This window comes from Mirounga angustirostris, unplaced genomic scaffold (assembly GCF_029215605.1).
Source record: "Mirounga angustirostris isolate CCGP_5_RB_7025 unplaced genomic scaffold, mMirAng1.0.hap1 SCAF_9, whole genome shotgun sequence".
Classification (NCBI taxonomy): Eukaryota; Metazoa; Chordata; class Mammalia; order Carnivora; family Phocidae; genus Mirounga; species Mirounga angustirostris.
Genome location: NW_026991717.1, coordinates 113441859 through 113464723, shown reverse-complemented (window position 1 = coordinate 113464723; position 22865 = coordinate 113441859). Strand labels below are relative to the sequence as shown.

Below are 22865 nucleotides of genomic sequence, written 5' to 3'. Positions count from 1 at the left end.
TATATACAAGGGAAACTGCACAAGGCTATGAACAGACTTTTCAGCAACTTCCAACCCACAAATATTCTACCTGGCAAGGTTATCATTCAGAAGTGAAGAAGAGAGAAAGTTTTCCAGATAAGCAAAAGCTAAAAGAATTCATCAACCACTAAACCAGCCTTATAAGAAATGTTAAAGGGACTTCTTCTAAACTAAAAAGAAATGGCACTAATTAACAACAAAAAAATTCAAAAGTAACAATCTCACTGGAAAAGGTAAATATATAATAAAGATAGTGATTAAATCACTTATAAAGCCAGTGTGAAGGTTAAAAGACAAAAGTAGTAGAATTAACTAAAATGACATTAGTTATAAGATATATAAAATAAAAAGAGGTTAAGTGTAATGTCAAACACATAAAAACCTTGGGGGGTGATAGTAAAAATGTAGATTTTTGGAATGTATTCAAATTCAAGTTGCTATCAACCTAAAGTAAACTGTTATATACATAGTATGTTCTATGTAAACCTTGTGGTAACCACAAAGCAAAACTTATAATAAAATAAAATGAGAAAGGAATCTAAACATAACACTAAAGGCATTATACCACAAGGGAAGAGAGAAAAAGGAGCACAGAGAAACTACAAAAACAACCAGAAAACAATTAACAAAATGGCAATGATTACATATCTGTCGATAAGTACTTTAAATGTCAATGAACTAAATTCTCCAGTCAAAAGACATAGAGTGGCTGAATGGATAAAAAAGAAAAAAACACAACAACAAGACCCATCTATATGCTGCCTATACAGAAGAGACTCACTTCAGAAGTAAGGACACACACAGACTGAAAGTGAAGGAATGGAAAAATATATTTCATGCAAATGGAAACCAAGACAAAGCTGGTGTAGCTAACTTATATATAACAAAATAGACTTTAAAACAAAGACTGTAATAAAAGTCAAAGAAAGGCATTATGTAATGATAAAGAGGTTAACCCATCAAAAAGATACATTTATAAATATATATGTACCCAACATAGGAACACCAAAATATATAAAGCAAATATTAACAGACATAGAAGAGGAAATCAACAGCAATACAATAATAGCAGGGGACTTTAGCACCCTACTTACATCAATGGATAGATTGTCCAGACAGAAAATGACACATTAGACCATATGGACTTATAGATATACATAGAACAGTCCATCCAAAAGCAGCAGAATATACATTCTTCTCAAGTGCCCACGGAACATTCCCTATGATAGATCACATGTTAGGCCACAAAACAAATCTCAATAAACTGAAGAAAATAAAATCATTTCAAGCATCTTTTCTGACCACAATGTTATGAAACTAAGAATCACTTACAAGAAGAAAACTGGAAAAACCACAAACACTTGGAAATTAAACAACATGCTACTGAAAAACTACCAGAAAAAAAATCAAAGAAGAAATAAAAAAATACCTAGAGACAAATTAAAACAGAAAAATGACAGAGCAAAATCTATGGATGTAGCTATAATGGTTCTAAGAGGAAAGTTCATAGAAATACAGGCCTACCTCAAGAAACAAGAAAAATCTCAAATAAACAATCTAACTTTACACCTAAAGGAACTAGAAAAAGAAGAACAAATGAAACCCAAGGGTAGTATAAGGAAGAAGATAACAGCAGAAATAAATAAAATAGAGAATAAAAAGACAATAGAAAAGATCAATGAAACTAAGAGCTGGTTCTTTTTTTTTTTTTTAAAGATTTTATTTATTTATTTGACAGAGAGAGACACAGCGAGAGAGGGAACACAAGCAGGGGGAGTGGGAGAGGGAGAAGCAGGCTTCCCGCCGAGCAGGGAGTCCGATGTGGGGCTCGATCCCAGGACCCTGAGATCATGACCTGAGCCGAAGGCAGACGCTTAACGACTGAGCCACCCAGGCGCCCCAAGAGCTGGTTCTTTGAAAAGATAAATAAAATTGACAAACCTTCAGCTAGACTCACCAAGAAAATAAAAAAGAAAGAACTCAAATACAATAAAAAGTGAAAGAGAAGTTACAACATATACCATAGAAATACAAAGGATTATAAGAGAATACTATGAATAATTACATACCAACAAATTGGGCAAACTAGAAGAAAGGGATAAATTCCAAAAACATACAATCTTCTAAAGCTGAATCAAGAAGAAATTGAAAATCTGAATAGACTGATCACTAGTAAGGATACTGAAGCTAAATCTTCCCAAAAAGCAAAAGCCCAGGACCAGATGGCTTCACTGGTGAATTCTATCAAGCATTCAAAGAAGATTTAATACCTACCCTTCTTCTTAAACTCTTCCAAAAAGTTGAAGAGGAGGGAACACTCCCAAACTCATTTTAAGAAGCCAGCATCACTGGCGCCTGGGTGGCTCAGTTGGTTAAACGTCTGCCTTTTGCTCAAGTCATGATCCCAGGGTCCTAGGATCAAGTCATCCCTCATAAGGCTCCCTGCTCAGTGGGGAGTCTGCTTCTCCCTCTCCCTCTGCCCCTCCTCCCCACTCATTTTCTCTCTCTCTCTCTCTCTCTCTCTCTCAAATAAATAAATAAAAATCTTTTAAAAAATAAAGAAGAAGCCAGCATCACCCTGATACCAAAACCAGACAAGGACAACAACAAAAGAAAATTAAAGGTCAATATCCCTGAAGAACATAGATATAAAACTCCTCAACAAAATATCAGCAAACCAAACTCAACAATACATTAAAGGATCATACACCATGATCAAGTGGGATTTACTCCAAGGATGCAAGGATAGTTCAATATCCACAAATCATCAAAGTGATATATCACATTAACAAAATGAAAGATAAAAATGATATGATCATCTCAATAGATGCAGAAAAAGTATTTGGCAAAATTTGACATCCATTTATGGTTAAAACTTCTCAACAAAGTGGATATAGAGTGAATGTACCTCCACATAATAAAGGCCATATATGACAAACCCAATGCTAATATTATTCTCAATGATGAAAAGCTGAAAACTTCTAAGATCAGGAACAAGACAAGGAGTCACCCTCCCCACTTTTATTCAACATAGTATTGGAAATCCTAGCCACAGCAATTAGGCAAGGAAAAGAAATAAAGTTCATCTAAATAGGAAAAGAAGAAGTAAAACATTCACTATTTGCAGATGACATGATACTGTACAGAGAGAACCCTAAAGATTCCACCAAAAAAGCTGTTAGAACTAATAAATGGGTCTGTAAAGTTGCAGGATACAAGATTAATATACAAAAATCTGTTGTGTTTCTATACACTAATAATAAAATATCAGAAAGGGAAATCAAGAAAACAATCCTATTTACAACTGCATCAAAAAGAATAAATATTTATGAATAAACTTAACCAAGGAGGTGAAAGACCTATACGTTGAAAACTATAAGACATTAAATAAAGAAATTGAGAAAGGCACAAACAAATGCAAAGATATTTTTGTGTTTATGGATTAGAAGAATTAATATTGTTAAAATGTCCACATTGTGATGAGCACTGGGTGTTTTACTTAACTAATGAATCATTGAGCACTACATCAAAGACTTAGAAAGAAATAATTAATTTTTAAAAATCCAGAAAAAAATTTAAAAAAGAAATAAAATCTAAAGATAAATAAAATGTCCACACTACCCAAAACAATCTACAGACTCAGTGCAATTCCCATCAAAATTCCAATAGCATTTTTAATAGAACTAGAACAAATAATTCTAAAATTGTATGGAACCACAAAGCCCCTTAATAGCCAAAGTGATCTTGAGAAAGAACAAAGGTAGAGGTATCACACTCCCAGATTTCAAACTATACTACAAAGCTATAGTAATCAAAACAGTACAGTATTAGTATTCAAACAGACACACAAACCAATGGACCAGAATCAAGAGCCCAGAAATAAACCCACGCCTATATGGTCAATTAATATATGACAAAGGAGGGAAGAATATACAATGGGGAAAGGACAGTCTCTTCAATAAATGGTGTTGGGAAAACTGGACAGCCACATGCAAAAGAACAAAACTGGACCACTGTTTTACACCATACCCCAAAATAAATGCAAATTGGATTATTTTTATTTTTTTATTTATTTTAGAGAGGTAGAGAGAGGAGGAGGAGGGGCAGAGGGAGAGGGGGAGCGAGAATCTTAAGCAGGCTCCACACCCAGTGCAGAGCCCAATGTGGGGCTCAATCTCAGGACCCTGAGATCATGACCCAAGCCAAAATTAAGAGTTGGAAGCTTAACCAACTGAACCACTCAGGCACCCCAAACTCAAAATGAATTAAACACTTGAATGTAAGACCTGAAACCATAAAACCCCTAGAAGAAAACATAGGCAATAAGCTCCTTGATATCAATCTTAGCAATTTTTTTTTCTTAATCTGGCTCCAAAGGCAAGAGGAACAAAAGCAAAAATAAACAAAACAAATGGGACTACATCAACCCAAAAAGCTTCTGCACAGAGAAGGAAAACATCAAATGAAAAGGCAACCTATATATTCAATAAGGGGTTAATAAACAAATATATAAAGAACAACAACTTAATAACAAAAACCAAACAATCCAGTTTAAAAATGTGCAGAGGATCTGAATAGACATTTTTCCAAAGAAGACATACAGATGGCCAACAAGCACATGAAAAGATGTTCAATATCACTAATTGTCAGGGAAATGCAAATCAAAACCACAATGAGATATCACCTTCCACCTGTCAGAATGGCTAGTATCAAAAGGATAAGAAATAACAAGTCTTAGCAAGGATGTGAAGAAAAGAGAATCCTCGTGCTCTGTTGGTGGTAATGTAATTGGTGCATGACTATAGAAACAATATGGAGGCTCCTTAAAAAATTAAAAATAGAATTACCATACGATCCAATAATTCCACTTCTGGGTATTATCTAAAGAAAATGAAAATACTAATTCACAAAGATATAAGCACCCCTATGTCCACTGCAGCATTATTTACAATAACCAAGATATGGAAACAATCTAAGGGTCCAACAATGGATAAAGAAGACATGGTGTTTGTGTGTGTGTGTGTGAGTGTGTGTGTGTGTGTATGCAATGGAATATTACTCAACCATAAAAAGAATAAAATCTTGCCATTTGTAACAACACAGATGGATCTTGAGAGCTATGTTATGTGGAGTAAGTCAGAGAAAGACAAATACTGCATGATTTCACTTTTATGTAGAATCTAAAAAACAAAACAAACAAACAAAACAAAGCCCAGATACAGAGAACAGACTGGTAGTTGCCAGAGGGGAGGGGTTGGTGGGTGTGAAAAAGATCAAGGGAACCAGAAGTACAAACTTCCAATTGTAAAATAAATGAGTCATGAGGATGTAATGTAGAGCAGAGAGAATGTAATCAGTTTATTGTATTAAATTTGTATGGTGACAGATGGTAACTAGACTTATTGAGGTGATCATTTCACAATATGTACCAAAGTTGAATCACTATGTTATACACCCAAAACTAATATAACATTGTATCTCAGTTATACTTCAATAAAATTCTTAAAATTAGGTAGATTTATATGTAACATGAAAATAAATCCACAATGTAACTAGTTCAAGAAAATGTTATTAAAGGGGCACCTGGATGGTTCAGTTCGTTAAGTGTCTGCCCTCGGCTCAGGTCATGATCCCAGGGTCCTGGGATCAGAGTCCCACATCGGGCTCCCTGCTCAGTGGGGAGCCTGCTTCTCCCTCTGCTTGTGCTTGAGCCTGCCACTCCCCCCAACCCCACTTGTGCTCGCTTTCTCTCTCTCTCTCTGACAAATAAATAAAATCTTTAAAATAAATAAATAAAATTGTATTAGTTATTAATTTTTTTAATAGAAAATGTTATTAGAAGATATGTATTATACGATTTTTGTCCTAAATAATGATAAGTATATAAAGGGAAAAAACTGGAGGGTTAGAGACTCAACAGTTGTTCTTTCTTTTTTTTTTTTTAAGATTTTATTTATTTATTTGACAGAGAGAGATAGAGAGCGCGAACACAAGTAGGGGGAGCGGCAGACAGAAGGAGAGGGAGAAGCAGGCTTCCCGCCGAGCAGGGAGCCCGATGCGGGGCTCGATCCCAAGACCCTGGGATGACGACCTGAGGCGAAGGCAGACGTTTAACTGACTGAGCCACCAGGCGCCCCAACTGTTGCTTTTTCAAGGAGATAAGATCATCGGCTCTACCTTTCTACCTTAAATACTTCTGCATTATCAGAATTCCTTTTTTACAAAGCATATATAACTTTTCTATTTAGAACAAAATGAAAATAGTTCTCTTTTTAATTATTTGATGAATTAAGTCCCTAACATACCTACATACAGCCACTACGTAAAATGAGCCTCTGTAACACATCATTTTACTAGCTGCAGAGTGCAGCAGCTATGAATTGAGTATAAATTATGATTAATTTGTTTAAGTGATTCTCCATTACTGGATATTTAGATTGTTTCCAAATTTTTGCTACTATAAGCAGAACTTAGATGGAAATCCATGGGGCTAAGTATTTGCACATATTCTTAATGTTTCCTTAGAATAAATTCCTAGAAGTGGAAGGGTAGGCACAAGATGTGGGCACATCTAAGGACTTTTGACCCATATTGCAAAATTATCCCACAAAATGTCAATGCCAATTTACTTTCCAAACTGTAATGTGGGAGGGTAGCTTTTTCCCTTTAGAAATTCTCAATAGTTAGTAATATTCAACCCTGAATATTACTATCTTTTCTCCAATTTTTAACAATTTGGTAAGCAAAATGACATTTTTTAGTTTGTATTTCCTTAATTATTAAGGAAAATGTCATGATTCATATTCACTTATTGGCTATTTGTTACTACCGTGTGATCTGCTGGTTGGTATCTCTTGCCTGCTTTTCTACTCGGATCTTCTTTCTGGTGTGTAAGAATTCTTCATATTTTAGCCCTTTGTCATTAAGGCTAATAAGTGTCCTTTGTCTTTTAGTTTTGGTTAAGGTTTTATGTTCAGAAACTTTTTAAAAAAGGTTTATTTATTTCAAAGAGAGAGAGCGTAGGGAGGAGGGGCAGAGAGGAGGGAAAGAATCCAGAGCAGACTCCCCGCTGAGCGCAGAGCCTGCTGTGGGGCTTGATCTCACGACCCTGAGATCCTGACCTGAGCTGAAATCAAGAGTCAGACACTTAACCAACTGAGCCACCCAGGTGCCCCTGTTCAGAAACTTCTAATTGGTATAAATTTTTTCAACAATAAAATGCACTTGGAATTCCAAATTACTGACTTGTAAATGGGCATTTGAAATACAACCATGTGTATTAGCCACTTTATCCCTGGTTTTCGTATCTTTTCAACGAAAGCTCCTTGAAGGCACAAGTCCTGACATTTCTTGAACCCTCCATGGCAACTAGCACACAGCCCAGAACAGAACTCCAAAATGCTGGAGATGAAAACAAAACTGTGTCTGGGATTTGCTTTGAAACAGTCCAGTTTGGGGTGGGAGATGAAAACAAGACAGAAATCAAACAGAATCAGCCACACGTTAGTAATTGTTAAAGCTGGGTAATGGGTACATGGAGTTCATTATACTATTATTTCTTTTTGTATATTTGAAGATTTCTGTAATCAAAAGGATTTTTTTTTTCTTCTTCTTTTTTTTTTTCCTTTATGGATTGGCCACTAGCATCACAGTGAGGGCTTCTGGAATAACAATGGTGATGAATATGAATTACACAAACATCAAGGCCACTTTTTATAGCATAAAAACGTTAAAAGCCCAGCCCTTGAAATTAGGTAGGGCTGGGTACAAACCCTTTCTAGTGTAAGTGACCTTGAACCAGTTTTTCAACCTCTCTGAAACTTAGTTTTCCTTTATAAATAAGGGTATTAATAACTACCTCAAAGGGTTCCAGTGAAGATTAACGGCTCTAAAACTTGGTGCCTCGCACCAAGCAGCACTCCGCTGAGTAGCCATCATTATTACTCAGTGATGCACCAGCTTGACAGGCTCTAGCCAACATTTCCTGGTGGTGTTAATCCAATACCCTTCCACTACAGCTGAGCTTTCAGTTAATCGGTTTGGGCAGCAATCTGACAACTGCTTGGCAGAGGACTTGGCAGAACAGATGTCAGGAATTACGTTCCTGACACCAGAAGAGAAAACAGATAAGGCCATAGGAAAGGACAAAGCGCTTAACTCCCAACCTGACTCAGCAGGTCCCCAGAGAGCCTGAACTCCACATTCCAAGGATGCAGTCAAGAACAAGAGTGATGACAACAGCGGGTCATTCAAAACTTTGACCAGACACTATCATCACCTGGGGAGCTTAAAATAACACAGTGTCTGGGGCCCATTCCCAGCCTTTGGGGTGTAGACTAGGTATCAAGGTTTTTCAAAGTCGCACGTGACCTAATGCGCACCACCCTGCTGTGTGGGTTGGGGTTCGGGCTGGGGAGGGAAGAGGACAGGGCAAACAAAGAAGAGAACAGAGACCACCGCATCCCATGTGAACCCCATTAAAACCAGCCCACTCATGTGGTCCCAAGCTGTGTCCCATGCCAAACAAATCCAGTCCTATTAGGGTCCCCTTGCTCCCTCCATAAACTTCAAGAGCCCATTACCATGTAATAATTCACAGGGCTAAAATATGGTAATAATGTCAGGATGCGTGCCTATCAATATTCTAAAGAATATTAAAGTAATACAGCTGGTCTCTGGATGTTGGTCTTAGAAAACAAAACAAAAAAGTCCGGCTAAGCGATAGTGGAGGCTGGGGGAGGGAGAAAGCACTCTGTCTCACAGCCTTCAGGCAGCCTGTCCCTGTTACTGAAGCACGCTCAAAGAGGCAGGATCCTTTCGTGAAGTTACTGCAGCGTCTTTGATCAAGGGAAAAAGCACATCCATTTCAATCACTGTAACGGGGATGAGCGGGATGTCGGGCCGCCAGCCGCCCACCACGGCGAGCCAGCCTCGGGCTTGCAGACACATGGCAGTGCTTAGCGTGTCAAACAAACGAAGGGGCTCTTGACTGTCTATCCAACCTCTGCTGAACCTCAGGGGCCCCCTCATTTAGCAATTCTGCCCGGATTAATCTGGAAGTTCCTTTGCCGGCAAACACCACCTGGTCAGGACCGGCCTCGCCGAAACCAAAGCTGACCTGTCTGTCACGAGGCGGAAGGCACTTCAGAACCAGAAGGGCAGGAGTCAGCATTCTCACAAGCAACACACGGAGGTGACACAATTGTAGAGAAAGGGAAAAATGACGGCCATCAACTTCACCTCCTCCCTACGACTTCTATTCCCCACCCGCGCCCCGTTCTCGGCCCCAAACTAAGTTGAGAGAGGTCTGATTTTCTCCCCTACACGTGATTTCTCAGCAGTGCAGTTTCAAACATATACACAAACATCCCCTGCCTTCTTTTCACCAGAATACATAATAAATAAAAAATGGAGGAGGGGAAGGTTCAAGAAAAGGTTCTACTTTCCTTAAGCGACATCATCCGTAACATCTTGGGAAGATGTGAGGAGTAGCACCAGAGTGGATATGGGGATAATGCTGATGAAAATGCAGGATATTTAAATAGCATCTATGTGTTCCAAGTGTTGTTCATGCACAAACGCATTTAAATCCTCACCACAGCCCCATGAGATAAGCTACAGTAATACTCCTATTTAATAACAATCATAACAATAGTAACATATAATAATATGCACAACGTAATGACTATGATTATGTATGATAATGATGGCAATCATAACCTCGTGCTACCTGTGTTTTAGAAACAGTTGTGCCAACTTCAACGTGGCCAACGTTACTTTTACACAAAGCACTAACCAGAAGACCATGCAGGATGAGAGGTGGGACTGCCCAAAAGGCAATTTTTAAACCTGAGTGCATGCATACACACACACACACACACACACGCACCCACTCCAAGAATCATGGTACAATGTGTACTCAAAGGGAGCCCTGCTTCGTTCAAGCACTAGGGGTAGGAAGAAGGGGAGTGCAGAAGGGGTAGAAATAAACAGTGAAGGGAATTACCAGGGTTGCCCTTGGAAACTGGCAGGGATAAGAAAAATAATCAGCCTGCATTTGACAGAAGAGAAAAACGGAGACAGCCAGCAGGGAGGACGGGGACCAAGCAATGCCGGTTTCCTGGCTCGGACTTCCATGCCCCTTTTCAGGACCCACTGCCAGCTGGCAAGGGATGGCATGGGGGGCCCAGGAGGGGGAGTGCAGGCACCAGAAGGTAGCACAGGGGGGTGTCAAAGAGCCCTCAGCAGTTTCCCAGAAAGCAAAGGCTCTGAGGGGCCCTCCCACTCTCAAGCACCTCCCCTCGGCCTCAGTCCAGGAAATGGGTCTGAGAGACTTGGCCAAGGCCTCACCTGGGTAAAGGAGCCGTCTTCGCTGCACTCCGGGACAAACACCGCCTCCTGCGGCTTCTTGGCTTGCTCCAGGGCCTGAGCCCGCTCCAGGCGACACTTGCTCTGACCAGCGTCTATAAGAGGAGAGGAGGCGCGAGGTTCATACTCCGCTTGAATCCACACTGGAGCCATGAGACAAAATGGCTTCCCAGTACTAGGAAAGCTGAGGGAAAACCTCTCTGCAGATGGGTGAGCCCCCATACCTCCAACTGGCTTTTCTACCAACACAAGGGCAGTGGCTGGTACGTGATGCTCAGCCACACCTTCCTCTTAGTGTTATTCTTTGAAAAGTTGGGGAGGTGCATTTATACCAGATTCTGCTTATGTTTTTTTTTCTCCCAAGTACCCTTAGCGCCTCCCATGGGAAAAAAAAGTCCCACGTCTATTACTTTTCACCGGGCTTATTGAAAAAAATTGCAAGCCCAAGGGGTCTCAAAGATGTTTTAGAGTTCCAGAATTGCAAGCACTTTCTTTGGAAGATCAGAAGCTCTAGGGCAGCCTGTTTCATCTCACACAATTCCTACAACAGCTCTAAGCAGCCCAGGGATCGCTGACGCAAATATCTACAGGGCAGAGGAACGTGATATAAATTAGGGAGCTGAACCAGGTGTGCAAAGAGTGGCACTCAGCTTGGAGGTACCACAATTAGAGAACAGCCCTCCCCCCCAAAGGAGGAAGTTGCCACCCAGGTCTAGCCATGTGTTTCTCTATGGAATACTGGAACACAAACCTAATACGAGCTTCCAATTATTTATGAGAAGTACAAAAATCCAGATTTTTATGTTGAATCTCTCCATTTTTAAATGTTGTCTCAAATGTTTTTAATATTTTTAAACATCTGAGCAGCCCAAACAAAATACATCTGTTGGCCAACAATTTGGAAACCCTCCTTATTCAGGAGCCAACAATAACGTCTTGCTATTTTAAGCATCTCCATTTACAAAAATAAAAAATAAAAATAAATAGCTCTAGCCAGATAGCAGCCCATCTCTCTAAGCCCTAGCCTGGTGGCAGTGTTTGAAAGACATAATCGTGCTCATTCCTTCGGGTAGGCCCATTCTCCTTCCCCTCTTCCCCAATGGGGAAACACAAGGAACACAAGTAACAGACTCATTCTCAGCCTCCCCCACGGACAGCGCCCCATGCAGGGCACAGTGGTGCCTGGGAGCCTCCTCTCTGCTGGGTGGATGTGCACACACTCACCTTTGCATCTGCCTCGATGTACCACACCCAGGGTCGGGTCTCTGCACTTGGCTCGCTGGTACTCACACATGGACTCATAGGACCTGCCGTCGGAGGCACAGATGGGTTTGGGTTGAGTCCTGGAGCAGTGGAGGTTGCACTGAGGGTCACGGTCGCTTATGAGGAACTAGGTTGGAGAAAAGTGAAAGGGTGTCGAGGTTACTTTTAAGAAAAGTAGGGGTGAATCCATGTCTCACAATACTGGTTTGCCTGGGGGAGCAAGTCCAGAATAAACCCAGTTATTAAACCCTAGAAGTGGAATGGAGCCACAAAGTCTAACCAAGGAAAGCATCCCGTGCTAAATAAATAATTCACAGGCAGGATCTCCTTAATCCTCGCAACAGCCCTGTGAAATAGGAACTATTTGTTTCGCAGATAAAGAAACTCCAGCCAGAAAGAGGTAACTGGTCCAACGTTACACAGCTATAAGTGATGGATCTGAACCTAGATCAGTCAGAAGTCAAATCAAAGCTTTTACCACCAGGATATTCAGCCTCTCCATCCTTGCACGTGGCCACATGACCCTGTTTGGGTACTTCCCCAAATCAGGAACTCACTAGCAATCTCTACATTCCATCTTTGGAGAATTTAATTTATTAGAAAGTAGTTTGGAGACCCAACTCGATCACCCTTCAATTTCTGCCTACTGCTCTCTGGCAAAATACAAGTGATTTTCTATGAGAAAGGGATTTCCTGATTTAAAAAGATAATAATCATCAAATTGGGAAATACTGGGTTAAACAGGTTTCTTTTTTTTTTTAAGATTTTATTGATTTATTTATTTGAGAGAGAGAGAGAGAAAAAAAACAGCACGAGAGGGGAGAGGGTCAGAGGGAGAAGCAGGCTCCCCACTGAGCCGGCAGCCCGATGCGGGACTCCATCCTGGGACTCCGGGATCATGACCTGAGCCGAAGGCAGTCGCTTAACCGACTGAGCCACCAGGCGCCCTGATGGTTTCTTTACTGCAGGACTTCTCAGACATCTTTGGTACGTTCTTACGCATCATTATAGCAGCAAATTGCGTGCTACTCCTCCCATTTTGCTAATTCCCTCCCCTTGAATCTGGACTAGCCTCAGCAATTTGACCAATAACATGCTGTGGAAATGAGGTTTTGGGACTTGTGAGCTTTACAGTTTCCTCCCAGGCCTGTTGCAACACTCACTCTGGGGGAACTCAGCCACCATGCAGGAAGCCAAACAACCCCGAGACCGCCACACTATGAGGAAGCCCAAGCTAGCCTGTGACAGAACCATGGGCAGAGATGCCCAACCAATCCAGGCACAGAGACCAGTGAGTGAAGAAGCCATTTGATGAGTCCACCCCCCACTATCATCTGATTGCAGCTACCGGATAAAAATAAGTAATTGCCTGAGACACCCCAAGTGAGAATTGCCCAGCTGAGCCTAGTCAACCCATGGAGCTGTAAGGGACAATAAATTGTTGTGCTGAGCCATCCAGTTTTATGGTATCTTGTTACACAGCAAGAGATAAGCAGATCAAGGGGCATGTAGGATGATGCATCTCCCACTTACTTATTAGACCATGAACCCTTTTGTCAGTGAACCCCTGCTAGCAACTATAGGCTATAGCTGGAAAATAATTGGATCATACAGTAATCCATGAACTTCTGTTGAATAACCCGTGATTAGGCTGCATGGGCCTTGAGAGCTGGATCCATGCTTATCCACCCCTAAATAGCAGAGTTGTAGGTCCACTCAAGGCTCTCTACCAGTACAAGTTGACAGAATGCATATCCCACAATAATGCACGGCAATGTCATGGGCACACCTGACTATTGGTGATACTTCAGTTGACTGAATAATCACGCCAAGCTCATAGGGTTTAGGGAAGGTGTGAGTACAACCCCTGTTTCAGATGTATCTTGAGGCCCTTTGTGCAAAGCAAATAAATGAGAACTTGACCCTTTTCCAGAACAGCAGAGGGAGTCTGGGGGCAGCATCACCCCCTTCAAGGGAGCACTAGGAACACACACCCCCATACTGGCCAAATTCCCAGAGTGTCCAAGCCCATCCACTAGCACACAGACTGCCTCCCAACTATAAAACCAGTCTCTTCCACTACCCTGACCTCACACCTGGGTGCTGGCTGCTCAGCACAGGGAGGGAGCAGCTGAGGGCTGAAACCATGCTGGCCTCCCAGGACAGTGCAACTTGTGTTCCCTGGAGACCCTCGGGGCTCCCACAGGCACGGTTCAACCTGAGTCCTGCCCACGGCCAGAGGGAAATGTCCTGATAGTGTCTCATAATAAGAGTCTAGTGTTCTGGGATTGAAGCCAATACTAGAGACAGCCATATGCAGAGGAAGCCCACTACCTCCCAGGCTGCCACACAGAGGGAAGAGTTTAAGCTCACTAGATAGCGGCCAGGGGTGGTATCATCCACACCTCAACCCTGCATGGCATCCCCAGCCTCACTCCCCTCAGGCTGCCCCTGCTTTAAACCCTAGAGCAGTGTCCCATCACCCTGGGGACTTTCACACGGTCTCCTAGGCCTGGCAGAATCTGACCCTGGGGCCCCTTCCCTGGCCTCGTCCCCACCTTGCTCACCACTGCTCAGGTACACTGGCCTGCTTTCCATTTCCCAAATGAGCTACATTTGTTCCTCCCTCCAGGCCTTTGGACACACTGTTCCTTCTCCCTCCCCTCCCACCCCTACTTCAGATTTTGGCTCATATCATCTCTTTTAGGAGGCTTTCCCTGACTCTCACAGATGAGCACAGGTCCCCTATAATACCCTCTCACACCTCACTTTTCCTTCACGGCACTTAACGGTTTGTGATGATGAACTATATGATCTGATTAACAATGGAATCCCCAACTCTGAAACTTGCAAAGACAAGGAGAATGTCTATCTTGCCTGTGAATACATCCCCAGCATCTAGAACAAAGCTGGGACCCTCCAGCATTTGAAGGATGAATATGATCTTGTAGCAGCGTCTCCCACATGGCATTACCTCCAGACCAGCTGGTGCAATGTGACAGGTCCGGCCTGTGGGCTCCTGCCACCCCAGGAGGTCACTGGGCCATGCTCCCACCCCCTGTCCCCCCTACATTACATGGTGGGCAGAGGTCTTCCACAGCTTCCTGCCCCGGCTCCACCTCAAAATTTAAGTTGTCTCTGAGGTTGAGAGGTGGGTCTTTTCTCTCCTACCCCACCCGGACCTCTCTGCCACTCCAGGCCTCCCCATCTACCACCAACGGTGCACCATGGAAAACTTGGAACGCAAAAGTCCAGCTGAGTGAGGCGGGCTTGGGAAGCCCTGGCCACAGGCTCCTGAATGGGCACAGGACACAGGTGACTGCAACCAGCAAAGCTGGCCTCAAACGTCTCTCTTCCTCCCTCTGTGCGGCCCTCCCAGACCCATTCCCAACTTGTCTGTGGCCTAGAAATGCAGCCAGACCTGGCTCTGTAATTTCGCCTGGTGAAGAGCCAGCCCCCAACCAGAGGTGGCATTGGTATCCTCCCGCCCAGGCTTCCAGGCCAACCTGTGACCCCAAGACTGTCCGAGAGCAGGTCAAGTCGCTGTTGTTATCACATGACTGTTTTCTCACCTGTGGATCCACGCACTATTTACCTGAAGTGACACCTGCTCGTAAGACCTACCTTGTTAGGTTATTTTGCCGTGGGAATCAGCAGGGGCCAAGGAGAAACATGCCCTTTTTTTTCTCATGATCACACAAGGACAGAACTATCTGTAACTTCTAATGCCTGGGAAAACCAAGGAACTCATCCTTGGTGACAAAGGGATTTGGGTGGCCAGACCTTAAGTCTGAAGAACAATAATAATAAAAGCTGATAGTTAGGTATCACTTATGATACGTTAACTAATTTCACCCTACGAGGCAGGGTAAGTTACAATCCTCCTTTTTACAGATGAAGAAACCAAAGCCCGGTGACCCCTCCAAGCATGTATGTGTGAGTGCTGGATCCGACACCCACAGCCTGGCTCAGAGCTCTGCTTCCAGCTACACCAAAACCGCCTTTTTCATGATTACAGAGCAAGGCTGCAAGTAGGAGCTCTGACCCAGTTGCAAAACGGGATTCCCGAAGTCAAAAACCGTTTACCAAGAGCCTACTGTGTGCCAGCCGCCAACCGCTGGAGATCCAGACAAGACAGGCCTGCCTTCTGGGCACTAGAAGCCTGGTGGGAGAAGCTCCTCACAGGGCCCTTGTTCACCTTAAAAAGCAGGGATCGGAAAAGACAAAGTGTCTTTTCAAACTCAAGGAGATTGCCCTGTTCTCTCTTCCTCAGCTCACGGGAGAGGAGAGCTGTGGGCGTCTCCGTGGCATTGAACTACAAGCCATAAATTTGGTTTGGAAATGGCTAGCTCTGGGCCAACAGAGACGCAACAGCAGCCGTGCCAGAGACCAGCTTAATGACTGGGGGAACATTCTGTCTGCAAATAGACAGGTTAAAGAGCTTCAGAAGAAGCCCCACCTACCCCAACACATGGAGATCCTTCCCACCTCCACAAGGGCTTCCAAAAGGTTCCATCTAGAAATTACTGGTCCCTGAGGCCAAGTAAAAAAGTTCCGAGACAGCATGGGGCCATTGCTAAAAGACTGTCTTCCACCGTCTGTGGCGTCTCATTTTCATCTGTTTTAGGAGCTGTGTGTATTTGTGGTTGTTTAAAAAAAAAAAAAAAGGCGATGAGTTCTATAAAATGGACTTTTAATAGGACGTCTATGCCCTAATACGATCACCCAAACCTCCAGGGCCCGAGGGGATTACTTGGGGTCCACAAACACTGCTTATTCAGCCATCCATTCACCTACTTTTGTCTTCCACAAGCCTGTACTATGCACCTAGCACTGTGTGAGGCCTGGCAGGCAGGAACACAACCCACACGGTCCTGCCCCCACGGGGCTTGCACTCTAGGGTGGAGACAAATGAGCAGACAGTGGCCGTACAGCAAGGGAACAGGGGACTGCAGGACCCAGAGAGGACTTAATCCTAGGGACTCTGCAGTGCTAAAAGCCACGCAGTCCAGCAGAACTTTCTGTGATGGAAACGTGTTCTTTATCTGTGCTGTCTAATACAGTGGCCACACACCACGTGTGGCTATTAAGCACTAAACTGTAGCTAATGCAACCGAGGAACTAAATTTTTAGTTGCATTTAATTTTCGTTCACTTAAATTTGCATAGCCACGTGTGGCTAGGGGCTACCATATCCAAGAGCACAGCTATAGAGGGGGAGAGAGAGAGGCTCATCCTCCCTGGAAATTCTCCTAGCTGAGCCAAGCTAAGACCCATTGGACCAAGGCAAAAAAGAAGCAGAGCCTGAGGATAAAAATCGGTTCAATACTTATTGATCAACAGCACCACATCCCAGGAGTTCCTCAGTCTACCTGAAGTCACGAAGGTGGCTTTTTCCTCTCTACTGCGGGAGTCAGGAGCTCAGGCTACAGGTCCCAAGTACCAATGTGTGGCCTGAGTCAGTTCGCTCGGCACACAGACCAAACTCAGAGTCTGAGTCACCCTGCGGGAACCTGAACCCCCGAGCCACAGACGTCTGTTGTGGGCTCGAGAGCAGCCATGGTTGAAGGAAGGTTTTGGTGCTTGGCGGGTGCAAGCTGTCTCCCCAGCTAGACAAAGCATGGACCATTTCCCTTGGGGGTAGGGGGGCATAGTATTTTCATAAAAATCCTCGCATACATTCCCTTCCTTCTTCCTAACCAAAAGACAACAAAAACAAAACAATTATGCTAAATATGATTGTGTAATACGGAAACCAAACAAAAGGGGCCAGGACAATTGTGCGTTTGCAATCATCTGCTACTCCCACCCTCTCTCCTTGGGGAGTGAATGATTCCAAAGCAAACACACAGCAGTTTGTGTCCTGCTCACATTTGTAAAGTAGGACAAGCACTTGAAATACACATCAACAATCCCTCCTTCCTAGTGGAAAAGTAAGCTACTGACTGGGGGCTGTCTTCTCCATAGAGGAGACGGAGGTAGATGCAATCAGTGTCAGACCAACAACCCCTTCTGTCTGAAACGCACCCATGCCCATCTTAGCCTTCAGGCTCCAGCAGAGTAGAATGCAAACCCTGCCACAGCTTTTGCACAGAGAGGCCACGCCGGTGCCACAAGCCGTGCTAGGTTTGACTGACTGCCAGGTGTCCATGACAATACAGGGAACAGCAGAAGCAGCCTAAGGTTCCACCTAGGAGATGTTCGATCCTTTATAATATGGAGTTGGCCTTGCAGTCTTAACTTCCACCTGTACCATGCTGATTTAACCAGTATCTGAAATTCTAAATTGGCATTTTCCTGCTAACAGGCTTCTCTCTCAGTTTTTCCCAGGCATAGAAGAGGAGGCAGGAGCCATTATAAACAACCAGGGTGCTGGCCCAGCCACTGGGCTTAGAAATGTGAAGGCCACCACTTGGAGTGGCAAGAGGCATTCCCCTTTATGATATCAGGTTCAAAAATCACAGGCCAAACTCAACGGATCTGAGGTTTCTCTTTAATAAATGTGCACATAACACAGCTTCCACTACTCACTCTTAATATTTTTGCTTTGCTTCTCTGTTGCTGCAAAGCAAACCACCCCCGTACTCGGTGGCTTTAAACAACTAAGCATTTCTCTCAAGTCCATGGGTTGGCTGGGCTCAGCTGGGAGGTTCTTCTGCTCCACGTGGTGTCAACTGGAGTAACACACTTGGGCTGCATTCAGCTGGGAGCGGGGCTGGGCCTGGAACAGCCCCTGTGGCATCCCTCACTGGAGCCTCGGTCGGAGAGTCTGCAATAACTAGGCGGGCTAGCAGGCTTTCCTCGTTTATCCACGATGATTTCATTCGGTCCTTCATCTCCGGCCTAGATGTCTGACTGTACCGCCAACCTTTTCTCCCCATTCCAGTTCAAATTCCATACTGCATGGAGGTTACATCCTGAAGAGCAAACATTTCCATGTTTAAACATCACCATTACTTAGCTCCTTGGAGCTCCTGCGGCCTCGTGTTCATACTTCCACCCAAGCCCTCAACACACTGCACCATCATTTGTGTGTTCACATGCGTGTGAAGGACTGCCTTGTCCCTCTTCGCGTGTGCAGGGCCGAACTCCGCCTGATCTACAGCAGCGGTCCAACACAGGTTTGAGAATGAATGGAGTGACTGTCAAACCTTAGTGAAAACATATCTTGGATAAAAAAAAGCTCCTTTTTTTTTTTATCATGTACTGTGAAAAGAGATATTCTTCGTTCAACGACTACCAAAAGCTTAAAACTCTCAAACACAGAGAGTAATGTAAGCTGTTTGTTCTCTTCTTTCCTTTTAAGGAACATCTATTAGATAAGGAAAGCCATACATTAAACACAGGATTTTTCCCTTGAATTAAAGGAAAAGAAATCCCAAAGACATTGAAGGGAATGTACCGGAGTGGCTGAGATAGGACCCATATACCCACGGCAGATATCATCAGTAGGTAGCCAAGTGAGGCTGGCCCAGTGGGAATCCTCCTCACACAGGCCCCCGAAGCCTTCCTACTACCCTGCAGATAAGTCGTCCCCTCCATAAGGTAGGCAGTAAGCTGAGAGGCTCGGGCTTGCTGTGCCTGAAATGAGTATGTGTCAAGAGAAAACTCTGAGGGCGCCTGGGTGGCTCAGTTGGTTAAGCGACTGCCTTCGGCTCAGGTCATGATCCTGGAGTCCCTGGATCGAGTCCCGCATCGGGCTCCCTGCTCAGCAGGGGGTCTGCTTCTCCCTCTGCCCTCTTCCCTCTCATGCTCTCTGTCTCTCATTCTCTCTCTCTCAAATAAATAAATAAAATCTTTAAAAAAAAAAAAAAAAAGAGAAAACTCTGATAATCTAACAGCCAATGTGATTCACACTCCGGTTTGTCTTACAGCCACCTTGTGCATGCACTTGACTAAGAACAACTGCCAGATGATAAAATGGTATCAGTGATTCATTTATTATATGTCAGGTTTTTGACACCCTGAATTCGCTTTTCCACAGAATTAACATTGTAAGCCATGGCCAGTCTCCAGGCCCAAACAGCGAAGTGCTACTTGGAAGGAGTGGCAAGGGGAGTGACCCCTACCCGTTTACCTGCTGTGTCGGTGACAAGCACAGTAAATGCCCCTCACGCCCGGGCCCCCAGTTAGCCCCACAGCTCTGCTCCTTCCTGCCGTGGGACTCGCTGGCCCTGGGAGAGTTCCTTCTCCCTGGACTGGGCCCCAACCTCATACCTCCTGTTCGGCCTTCCAATCTCAGTGCAAACGCTGCTTCTTTGGGGCACTGACTTCCCAGATGGGACCCCTGTGACGAGTCTCCTGTGTCACAACTGCAATTCAATGACCAGCAGTTTAATTGTACGTTTCTTGCCCAGGCACCAAGATCTGGGGGCCACACCGCTGGATCCCTTGTGCCCAGCAGGGGCCTTGCCCGAAGCAGGCACTCAAGAAATACTAACTGATCCGATGAACGAGGACAAAGCCGAGGCCCAGACAGGCCAAGCAGGTAAGTGGCAGAGCATTCTTTATGTCTGCCCTGAAAGGGCCAGGTGGGGCTCTGCTGTCAGCCCTGGCAGCGGCGGCCGGGGTCTTCAGCGGTGGCCCCTCGGTGGGCAGGAGAGGAGAAGGGTCCGCAGGCAAAGCAAGCTTGCCTAAGGGAGGGATATTTTTCCCGGCATGTTTGTAAGTCAAAGTCCAGCTCAAGCTTTTAGAGCTCAGGCACCACAAAGCATTTCTGGGAGGTAACTCTGCTTTTGAAAGGAGAAAAAAGCCACTCCGGAGCCAGTGCCTGGAACAAGCAGTAGAGAACCGCATTCCAGACGTCTAGCTGCAGCTCAGCCTCTGACTCTCCGACCAGGGACTATTCGCCTCTTGTCACTTGCTTCACCAGCTGCAAAACCCCACTTTAGTCTTTTCCCCCAGGGCCTGCGTGTCTTTGGGAACGAAGAGCAATTTCACATTAAAACGTCAGTCACCCACCCGCTATCTAATCCATCATCTGCTTGGAAAATCCACATCCCGATTTCTGCCAGCTCGCTCTCACCCTTCCCTGACCCCACAGCCACTGCATTTACACAGGTGCAAAGGAGGGTCTTGATCTAGTGGCTTTGGAGTGGGGCGCGAGAAGATGGAGGGGGGCAGATAAGGGAGGTCAAAGGGAAGGGGAGGTCTGCAGCCGCGGTGGTGTCTGCTCTTCTTCGACACACCTTCACCGCGGGGCCTGACAACAGCACGCCCCCGATTAAAGGGCTTTTCACGCTGCTGAGGGAAAGCAGACGTCCCCCTCCAGCTGTTCGGCAGCTGGAACCACTTCTGTTGTTTTAGCCAGGAGAGGCCTGACCTTTGTCACCCGGCCCCCTCCCCAAGGGAGGAATTTAGTGGTCACCCACCCCATCTACTCAGTTTCCCCCCTCCACTGTGCCCCCCACAGCAATGGGGATGACCGGTCAAGACCCCGGGGAGAAGGTTGTCGTAGGTCAGGTGCCACCGCGGGGGGACAGGAGGGGACGGAGGGTCAGCGGGTTTGACAAAGCAGCTGGGACCCTCGGTCCAAAGAGGCACTAATAAGGCTGCAAAGGTAGGGCTGACTCAGATGCTGGCAGTTCGCACAGACCCGTCCACACCCCGTGCATGCCCCCTGCCCGGCTACGAGAAAGGCGGCACAGATAAAGTGTGGGTTAGGGTCCACGTTATCAAATTTCAAAAAAAAAAAAGGAAGCATGATTGTAACTGAAAGAAGCCAGATTCAAAAACCCACATACTGCATGACTCCATTTATATGACATTCTGGAAAAGGCAAAACTATTCAGGTATCAGTGATTGCCCGGGACTGGAAGGAGGAGGAGAAGGGTGAGAGAATGGGGGTGGGGAGAATATTCTCTATCTTGGTTATGTTGGTGGTCATACAACTACATAAACATTAAAAATCATAAAAGTGTAGACCTAAAAAATTACACTGTAAGTAAATCACACTCCATAACCAAAAATAACCATAAAACTAAAGAAAAATAATGCCAAAGCATGTTTGTTTTGAATGGCACATCGGGCCTCCCATAGGCAGTCAAAGATGTTTCTGGAGATTTCTCTGCCCACTCCCTCAATTACCAGGCATCGTGCTAGGTGCAGTGGGGTTTATGAAAAAAAGCAAGAACAAAGGCCCTGCCCTCCAAAGGTGAGCTAGTTGCAAAGACTTGCATCTTTGCTCCATAGGGACTGCATTTGCAACACCAGCAACCAGGAAGCAAAGCCTAAGTCACAGACAAAAGGATAGTGTGTTTGAAAATGGGATGCCAAGAAGCCCAAGATGTGGTATAGCTAACTCTTTAAAAAAGAGAGAGGGAAAAGAGGAGAGGAGAGAAAAGAAAGAAAAGAGAGGCATCCATTCAGCAAAGAATTGCTGAGCACCTAGTATGCCCCTGGGCTCTGCTGAGTGCTAAGGACAGAGCAGCTACCCCCCTGGTCTGTGGGGTCAGAGTAAGAAGTGCATTCAGACTAGAAGGATCCAGGAGGATTTCTCAGGGAAGGGGCCATCAAGGGGATTATAACGGATCTCCACAACAGGGAGGGATGTCAGGAAGGCATCCTAAGCAACAGGGACAGGTACACAGAAGCAAACTAGTTTTTATTTACTTTTATTTATTTATTTTGGATTTTATTTATTTATTTGAGAAAGAGTGAGCAAGTGAGTGAGAGAACACAAGCAGGGAGGAGGGAGAAGCAGGCCTCCCGCCGAGCAGGGAGCCCGACGCTAGGCTTGATCCAGGACCCTGGGATCATGACCTGAGCCAAAGGCAGACGCTTAACAGACTGAACCACCCAGGCGCCCTGCAAACGTGTTTTTAAGAATAGATTAGGAATGACCATTTAGGGAGAAATAAGGCTCTAGGACCAGGTTGGGGACAAGAACATGGAGGGTCTTGAAAATTCCCAGTTGTCTTTTTTTTTTTATCTTTAAAAAACTGAAAGCCAGTGAAGGAAGTAAAAGACAAGGTCAGACCTGAGCTATGGAAATTCCTGGCAAGCGTATGAAAGACCACAGAGACCGATCAGGAAATTACAAGAGCCGCATGCAGCAGCAAGGGAGAAGAAGGGGTGTACTGGGGCCAAGGAAGTGACCGGGTAGTACTGTTGGATGAGCTAAAAGCACCAAGAACCAAATAGCTGTCTGTGGGGAGGAGGACTGCTGCCCAGAGCAGGGCTGTCTGTGAACCCCATCACAGCCCTGCTGGACTC

The 22865-nt window shown here is 44.7% G+C and overlaps 1 protein-coding gene across 6 annotated transcripts in view; it reads right to left on the bottom strand.

Annotated features, from left to right (window-relative positions):
* Positions 1 to 22865, bottom strand: part of SMOC1 (SPARC related modular calcium binding 1) — a 212597-nt gene that overhangs the window by 71969 nt on the left and 117763 nt on the right. For all 6 annotated transcript variants that reach the window (XM_064571253.1, XM_064571250.1, XM_064571252.1 and 3 more), the window contains exons 2-3: positions 11614 to 11779; positions 10372 to 10484 (exon numbers count right to left, since the gene is read on the bottom strand). In XM_064571253.1, coding sequence (XP_064427323.1) covers positions 10372 to 10484; positions 11614 to 11779 — 279 coding nt within the window. The remainder of the gene's footprint in view (positions 1 to 10371; positions 10485 to 11613; positions 11780 to 22865) is intronic.